Here is a 9,249-nt window from a genome sequence, read left to right as displayed (position 1 = left end):
ACGACCTGACAGGAAAAACGGGCTAAATGTCCGATCGCGAAAAAAAGCCACGACCTGGCAGATATCATCTTCTTCGTCGTCCACGGTGATCGCGCCGTGAGCCGTGGCTTCGTGCAACCGCGAAACTGCTGCCAATTGGTCACACGCATTTTTTTGTTCCGAAAGCATGGAAGCACGTGTTTTGAGTTGCTGACACGTTTTGGACGTTCGCTTCTGATGGTGGAGGTCGCCGGCCGGACTTTCAACTTGAATGGGCTCGGTTTTTTCCCAGGCCCCTTCTTTCTCTGTCCAAAGACTTTGATCGGATCGGTCATCGCAGGACGGACCGTTTGTCTTCGAAGGTCAACGGACTTAGATTACTACATGCATAAGCCAATTGGTTGGCTACTTGGGTGAGGAAAGCCATGAGTTGCTTCTTGCTTGGTGCCTTGGATTCGGATCCTCTACTCCGGCTTTGCATGTGCATCCTCGTTGCATTTTGTTTTGTTGAAATTGAAACTCATGTGACAGCATAGGCCAGCCTTCCCTAGCCCCCCCCGCCCCCAGCATCGGTTTCGCAGGTCAAACCAAAAGGAAAGAATTGTCAAACGGACCACGCCAACTCGACTCGCCAAGGAAGAAGGAACGGCTGCGATGTATAAATAAATAATCAGCTCTCCGAGGCCCAGACATCGCCCACATCGATCCAGATTTCCTCAGATAACTCCGCTTCGAGGGGAGCTGCGTCTGGGAGGCGACAGGCGAGGGGGGAGAAGCTAGCTTTAGCTAGAGGGGAAGCCAGCGGGAGCCATCGATCAGCCATGTGCTACCAGGTGAAGTGCGGGACGTGCGGCAAGTCCACGTGGGCGGGCTGCGGCCGCCACGTCGCCTCCGTGCACCGCCAGATCCCCGACGGCCAGCACTGCGCCTGCCGCGACTGGCCGGGCGTCGCCCCTGCCGGCGACAAGGCGGCCGCAGCCAACGGTGATGGCGCCGCCGCAGCCAACGCGGAGGGGTCTTCATCCACTTCCACCTGCACCATCCTGTGATGTTGCTCATGTGTCGCGTTATATTTGTCCGGTTATATTTGTCATTTTGCAGTGTCGCGTGCACTCGCGCTATGTAATTTAGCTTTGAGAAAGAATAATAATGGCCAATTAGCTCTCTTTACCACCGATGCCGCCTCGCTGTTTGGCTCACCAGATACAGAAGTAGGTACAGTGCTGAAGAAACAAGGGAAGGGGAACATAACCAGAGAGGCCAGCCTAAACGTTTGAAGAATCAATCAATTGGAAAGGAATGACCTCAAAAGCCATTTCAAGCATCAACTGACACATCAAAATTTCTACCCCTGCAAACGGGTGGTATACTCCCTTCCATTTCTGTGTATCTTCCTCTCCCTGTACGCGCTATCTATCAATAATATGCTGTACTGGTAACTATGTGTGGTTTGTCGACCTTGAATTTACATGGGCGGGTGAAGGAATATATGCTATACTGGTAACTCTCTCTTCTGCGGTCTCAAAACGGACCCAAGTGATCTCACCGCGTTGCGTAACCGACTAACCGGGAGCCCATCCAGCGTCGGGTGGGAGAGGCCACTCTTGAGCTCGTCGGCGGCGCTTTCCTTGCGGCTTGATTCACCCAAACTGCCGCTTCCGTCTTCATCTCTGCCGGCAGTGCTGTGAACTCCTTCCAAAGGTACGTCGTCGGTGTCATGGAACTGAAAGTAGGCAGAATGAAGGCGTTGATGAAGGTCCTCCGTTGTACCTGATTGCTGATCTTCCTTGTCCATGTCAATCAAATTCTGTGCGTATCAACCAATATTAGAGTCAGAGTGATTCATAGCTAGACAAGTGATTTGAACCCAACTCACAGTTGAGAGCATAAAAAAATGTAAACTAGTAACAAAGGGTATGTGTGGTTCCTTTGCCAATTATACGGATTTCTTGCCCTTCTATGCAAGTGCAGCCAAGACAACCAAACACGTCTGGAATTTATTCTTCTGAATCTGAATCCTTCAATTGTTTACATTTGCAAACTACAAACTATTAAAGATTTAAAGAGATTGCACCAACCTGTGCAGGGAAAGTCTTGAATAATGGGAGATGACGCTTTCTGCAATACTGGTTGAATAGAAGAGTAAAGATGATAAGAGGGACAGTGAAGCCAGCAGCTACGGGGGATTCTTTAAGGCCAAATACACCAAGACAGATGATCTGAGTGAGGATTAGAGAGAATATCGTAGTATTGTGCGCAATTGGCCAATATAGACCGCCTGTGTCGTATTTTGTGCAGTAAACATTGAGGAACTGAAAAGGAAGACATTGCAAACTCATTAGCTCAAAGCAGCACAGAAGACTGTTCTTTAACAAATTTTATTCTGTTAAAACATAAATTCACTAATGAGTAATGGCAAAACCAAAGGTTTGAACTACTTTCTTAACTACAAATTTAACTGAATAACACAAAAATGTAAATAGGAAACTATTTCCTTCTGTTTGGCTACAAGTTACATGCAGAATATTATAAGAATAATAATAGATAATAGACAGCCTGTTCGGTTAGCTGGTTCATATCGTTGCTGGTTTGTGAAGAAGTACTGCTGGCTGGTTTGTGTGAGAGAAAAATACTGTTCCGGCTGGAAATTTACGATCGTTTACGACAAGCCACAGCCAAACGAACAGGCCGAGAGATCATGAAACTCAAAGAATCTGTCAATTTCCAGGCTTACATGTGGTTAAAGAGCATTTGTTAGACAGCAAACCATGGCAGTCTAATTTTTCAATATTCTCCTGAATATAGTAATACGTACGCATAAATTGTGCATATCGACTTTAAAGAAGAACTTTTACCCCTACATTCTCACCTGGTTGCGGTAGACGACGTAGCCAAGACAAAAGTACAGCAGTAAAAAGGGCAAGATTAGAGGTGCTAGTACAGAGCATGTGAAACCCAACAGTCCACACAACAGAACTTTTGGCACTTCAGTGTGATAGGGAAATGAGTAAAGATCACTATCTTCCTTCATTCTCAGAAGATATCTTCTTGCAAAGTTCCATGTAAGACTAAAGAGTTGTATAAGTTCTGATGATAGACTAGCCCATCCTGAAGTAAGAACATAGGTCGTAAAGAATGTAGCCTGAAATGGAAATAAAGTTTTCAGAAAGCAGCGCTGACCTACTGAAGAGAACTCAATACAATACAAACATCGTACATATATTACATGATTAATAATGCACATATAATAAACAAACATGTCATTTACCTGCACAGGTACTGCTTTAGCAAGCTGCATAGGAATGTCCTTTGGGCTTGATAAAGCATTCAGTTGGCTAATTGCTGAACCCGATAAGACATTGACAAAGAAGACATTCCAAATGGTGAAGTATAATACTTTACAGCAGGCACTTTTCTTTCTTTCACTGTGAGAGACAGGCCCTTCTAAAGTAGAAAATAGCATCATGGTTGGGGGGACAGTATATAAAAATATTTGCAAGATGACACTGGGAACATATCCAGTTATTAGCTGGGTCATGTATTTCCTGCAAAGAAATAATAATCAGTACATGTTGCTGAAATGATGAACAAAACACAGAAGTACAATGCCAGAATGGAAGGCTAGAAGTGCTAATCGTCATCCTAGACGATAAATTGAGCCATTTTGAATATGGTGTTCACTCTATACTAATATAAGTGAAGAAAACCACATCTATAACAAGATTAAAAGAGGTGATGTCTTTTTCTTTTAGAAAATAAGATGCGAGTTGTAAGTGTTTATGTAACTTACTTTTCCAATATCCCTCTCAGAAAAGGGAGCCTTTGCTGCAGCTGCTCCAGCTGAGTTAAACCTTGTATAAATGTCACTGGTATAAGGAATAAAAACATGAAAACGATAGACCCCAGAAGTGTGACTATGTGCCGAATCCAGAGTTGCTTGTAGGGTAACCAAAGATTAGACCAATATATGTCATCACGCTCTGGAGACAAAGTAGTGACCCATCTCATAGGGTTCGATGTCTGCAGAATTTTGGCTACAACTAGCGCTGCATACCGAGTTTTGAAAAATACAAAAGCAGCACCACATTCCTGTGTTCAGATCCACATAAATAAACTAATTATTACTAATCAGGAGTAATTTATTAAGAATAGTAAAAAATCATGACTGTTGCTAGTTTGACCTCATCAGGTAAGCTCGAGCTTGAATCATTCACATCAGACTTTTCGCTCTCTTGCTCGTAATCGCTGGGCAACAACTGGAATGAATTAGAAGATGCTCCACAAAAGCAGCACTGAAATGTGATGGGTCTGCATCTCTGATCAACTGTCGCACCCTTGAAATGTCTGAACTTCCTGTAAACCTTCTTTGCGCCACTCTGTAAATAAGAACAAATTAGTACTCCAAACAGGAATAACATAAGGAAGATGCAGTGACACTGTTTATCTGAAGATTTCAGCTAATTCCATCTTCAGATAAGCGACCGAAGTATCTAGCATCACTGCACCATAAACTTCAGTTGTCGCGAATTTCATTATGCTACAGCCTCCGCCTCATGAATATTAAAATTTGCATTTCGCGCATTATAACTACCCGTAAAAAGACAATAGCAGCTACAATTGTAGATCATAAGAGCAAATTTAGCAGATACCAAATTTGCATCATTGTAATGTGATTTATAGATAGATTATCTTGAGTAGACCGACACACCCATGAGTAACAACATTACTTCAGGACTCTCACTAGGAGCAGCCAGCAGAGTTACATTTCCTAAAAATGAATAATTTTGTTATTTAACATGATTTGTATAATGTTTATGACTATAGGTATTTCTTACCACTATCTTCTGAACTTTCCCAACTTTGTAAACGACTTGATGAGATAGGTAACTTGATGCATGGTACTTGGTAAAGAAACTTTCAACTGTCCTGCTGAATGATTCTGTACTTGATTTTGGAATTCCTCGGACAAGTACAGTAAAATGGCTAGGATTGCTTGTTGCTCGAGAAATGTGATATAACCTCAACCTGGCAATGTGCTTGTACTCCTAGAGAAACAACACCAAATATTTAAGTTTCTTATCATTACGTAATAGAACACTACTTAACAAATTTTAATGGCTAAACTACTTGAGCTTACCAAGTATAGAAGAATGCAAGCTACAGCAGAGATGATGTACAGCACGACGCAATGGACCCAAAGCCTGTGGTTATAACTAGCATGTCAAAAAAATCCAAGGGGATGTATATTTTAATTTTTTTTCAAAAAAAACGTATGCATTCAGTGGACAGTATAAAATGTAACGGCAAATCTAGATAGCTGAGACATATTTAATAACAAGTGCTTAAAAAATCTGTAATAAACAGGAAATAAAATATATAAGGTTTTATACTTAATTACTGAAGTTAACCACCTTATAACCAGGTCAGATAAGTTTTACTACTTACCATCTTGATCTTTCTTCCACATTTCCTATTGTAAATGTCTCTAATGATGCTGACGGAATCCGGACATGATGCATATCTTGTCCAAAATAATTCAATGGAAGGACTCCAAATATACAAAGAATGGCGGCTAAGGAGAAGATGCGTATGCTGTTGAAAATAAAATGCATTAGCTTGTATATTGTGAATAGAAACAATTGAAAAACTGCAGGAACACAATCAGGTAGGACGTGAAAGTAGCATTCTCGGAGGTTTTGTTATGTCCTTCACCTCCTACCAAGGCTAAAAGTTTCTTTCCCTTTCAGTTTGAACATAAATGTTTAAAATACAGTTATATAAGAGAAATAACCCACACATTCACCATGAACGATGGAAAGAGTTCATGTGCCATAGAAGTGACTAAAGTAGAGTAAACTGCATCAAATATACTTGAATAATAGCTAAGTTTACTGAATCATGTCATAGGAATTGTTTAATTCTTTCAACTTCCAGACCATCTAATACAATATTGGACCTGACAAGATTGATTATACAAGATAAATTTACGTTAAAAAAATGATACAAGACATACTGGATGACACATTAAGCAAACTACCATGTGAAATAGTTATGATATTCAATGTGTTTGTTATATTTGTGTATTATAGATTTTCTCTGTGCTTATGTTTTATTTAATTTCCCCAAGTAAACTTCATTCACAAGTTGTGTCAAAAAGCAATGCAGTTTGAAAGCCACATTAAGGTGCTTGTCATTTTAAAGTAACATAAGAAACCTTCTAGACCAAAATATAAGCTGACAGATTCAAGTAACACAAATACAAACAGCTCAAAATCTTGTCAGCAACTTTTAACAATAACAGAAACTGAAGAAGCACATGTATACTAGAGGTTTTATTTAATTTCCCAAAGTTACATCAATTTCTGATTTTTCTTTTATTCACAATTAGAGGCAAAAAGCAATGCAGTTTGATAGCCACATTACTAGTGGGCTTGTCATTATCAAAGTAACATAGCAAACCTTGTAGACCAAAATACAAACTGATAAATTCAAGTAACACAAAAGAACAGCAGCAACTTTTAACAGTAACCAGAAACTAAAGAAGCACATGTTAAAGTAAAAATGCAGGTACCTGAATACTAGAATTCTATTGAAAACAACAGCATCCAACCCAGCAGTAGCTAAGATTTCTTCCTCTGTGCACCGCAGACTTTTCACAATCCAGCTAGGGGACGGGACAAATCTCTCCAAGATAAAAGCATCACGGAGCCGGTTGTGCTCCTCAGCAATCCTTCTCCCAAAATAGACCTTAACATTTTGTGGTTGCTTCCTTAGAATGGAGTACAGTGACAGAAAAAGTACACAGAGACCGATGTTGATTCCAGCAGAGGTCAGGAGACCGTCAACTTTCATCTCTTTCTAAAACACGAATACGAGATCCAACAATCCTGTCATCGAAATGTGAAAAGCTTCATGATCATGTCAGTACCTGCAGGAACAGAGTAATAGTTGACATGTCACATATATAGAAGTCATATAGGAATGAACTGTTAATTTCATATATATACAACTGGTTTTACTTCTATCAGTTCAGTATTTGATAGTTCTGAAATAATGCAATCATTTTATTGATTTATTAAAAACACGGTAGAAAAAGAGTTGTAACATTGAATAAAGGCAAGATGGTTCATCCTCAGTATAGAACTAGAGCAAAAGTGTCAAACTAAATAAATTCTGCAGTGAGATCTGCAAGAAGTTGACTGCATCGAAGAAAAGTACAGAATGGAATATGAGACAGTGTTCCCAGAAGACATAAAGAATCTAAAGATCAAAGGCAAGACAGGATGGTTCATCCTCTGTATAGAACTAGAACAAAAGTGTTAAACTAAATAAATTCTGCAGTGAGATTTGCAAGTTGTCTGCATCATAGAAAAGTACAGAATGGAATATCTGACAGTGTTCCCAGAGACATGAAGAATCCGAAGAGAAGGGCTTTGTCAGTTTGTGCCAAAAAAGGACAAAAACAAAATTCCTCTCGTCCACTGTTAAAAAGAAAGCTGCAGCACCGAAAAGGCCCACTTCAGATTTCACAATACTCGCTCAGTAACTACAATTTCTAAATCCAGTTATGTTTCTCTCCCAATCGTTCAACTGAAAACAGTTAACTAACCGACTAGAAAGCCCAATCCATGGTGTCGTTCTCATACTACAGATCATGTTTGGGTGTTCCATCCCGTATGTCGGCATTGTTGCACGCTACAATTAGAAGTTAGAACAGCCGATCGTCTACTCCAGAATACTTAACCCCAAAGGCACGTGATGATTAATATTCAAAATCAAACACATCGAGATCACAATCACCGTCCCGTCCAATTTACGCCGACAGATATGCATTACTTGCAAAATCTCGAACCGAGAACATTGAGCGAGCATAATGCCAATCGTAATCTCAACTTGTCGACGGCATCAAGAGAGAAGCAGACTTACCCCTTGCAATAGTCCCACCCAGGCCGAAGGCTGAATCCAACAATGCCGCCCGAACTCGACTCCCGCAAAACCCTACGCATCCATCGAGGACCCAAAAAAGTCAGGGGAAAAAAAGCAGAGAATCTCTGCGGCTAGAATCATACACGGAGCAGAGCAACCATGGCGATCACCTCCCAGTGGGGTCGAGTGGAGTGGAGTCGAGCGGCGGGCGGCGGCAACGCGCTGCCGATGGCAATGAACTGACGAGGAAGGCAGGCGATCGAAGTGGAGAGAGGCACGGCACGGAGGATGATCGGGCTCGGGGTTGGGCGGGCGGGGGCGCTGGGGGAGGGGAGCGATGGTTATAGCAGTAGGAGTAGTTGGCGATCGGGATTGGTCTGGTGGGTGGGATCGGATTTGGAAGTTTCGATCGGAAGGAAACGATGGCACGGAGGTTGGATGGGCGGGTCAGTTCGGTCAAACGAGAGGAAAAGGAAAGTGGCAGTTGGAATGGCAAATGAACTGTCTGGGACTCTGGGAGTCAAAATGCTCGCTCCCACGGGAAAAAAGTGCAGGGAGGGAAGCGGGATCTCATCTGGGGAGTCTGGAATTGGGGGACCGCGTCGGCGTCGCCCTTCGTGCCTTCTCTGTGTTCTCTTGTGTTTCGTTTCGTGTGGCGTCCGATTGGGGATTCCCGAATTCACTCACTCGCGGGGCGCAGGGGAAGAAGGGGTCGGGCTCTCGGCTGGATCGCGTCTGCTGGCTCTGGGCCCAGGTTGGCCCCGGCCGAGGGGTCATTGGAGGCGACAGGACGCACGGGATGGTTGCAAGGCATGGTTTTTTTTTCTCCATCTCTATCTCTATCTCTGTCTCTATCTCTATCTATCTGTATCTCTATCTCTTCTCTTCTCTTCTCTATACAACTAAAATATACAGCTTGTCAATATCTAGCCGGCAGAACCAAAACACTCATGTGATCCATATCCGATAGGCAAATAATTACCGCATCTCATACGATCAATATCCGGTAGGCAAATAATCACCGCACGAAACACTGGAAGGCAAGTAAATAAAATAGAATAAAACAGAAAGAGAATTATGGAAAGAGAAAGGAAGGCAAATAATCACCGTATGGAGACACTGGAAGGCAAGTAAATAAAATGGAATAAAACGAAAAGAGAATTATGGGAAGAGAAAGAAATTTATTGGAATATCATCACGCAATTATCATGATCGTGATCCAAATCTCGTTCGTCGTCCTTCGCGTTGCATGTTGACAACAAATAATTTTTTCCCCAAAAAATGAATTATTGTCGTGCCTTATGCAGGCTAGGATATTGTAAGTCCAAGTATACATGTTTTGGC

The 9,249-nt window shown here is 41.9% G+C and overlaps 1 protein-coding gene across 1 annotated transcript; it reads right to left on the bottom strand.

The window, feature by feature from the left end:
- Positions 1-1,036: 1,036 nt before the first annotated feature.
- On the bottom strand, positions 1,037-8,555 carry LOC136538439 (CSC1-like protein RXW8). The gene is made up of 12 exons (XM_066530411.1): positions 8,076-8,555; positions 7,906-7,977; positions 6,551-6,907; positions 5,425-5,571; positions 5,117-5,180; positions 4,815-5,024; positions 4,161-4,355; positions 3,770-4,068; positions 3,248-3,524; positions 2,849-3,121; positions 2,058-2,291; positions 1,037-1,786 (listed from the first exon to the last, which is right to left on the bottom strand). Exons 3-12 carry the CDS (start codon positions 6,829-6,831, stop codon positions 1,472-1,474), a joined length of 2,295 nt encoding a protein of 764 aa, XP_066386508.1. The 5' UTR covers positions 6,832-6,907; positions 7,906-7,977; positions 8,076-8,555; the 3' UTR covers positions 1,037-1,471.
- Between the last annotated feature and the right edge of the window lie 694 nt (positions 8,556-9,249).

Source organism: Miscanthus floridulus, chromosome 2 (genome assembly GCF_019320115.1).
Source record: "Miscanthus floridulus cultivar M001 chromosome 2, ASM1932011v1, whole genome shotgun sequence".
Lineage (NCBI taxonomy): Eukaryota > Viridiplantae > Streptophyta > Magnoliopsida > Poales > Poaceae > Miscanthus > Miscanthus floridulus.
This window is presented reverse-complemented; position numbering and strand designations above follow the sequence as displayed.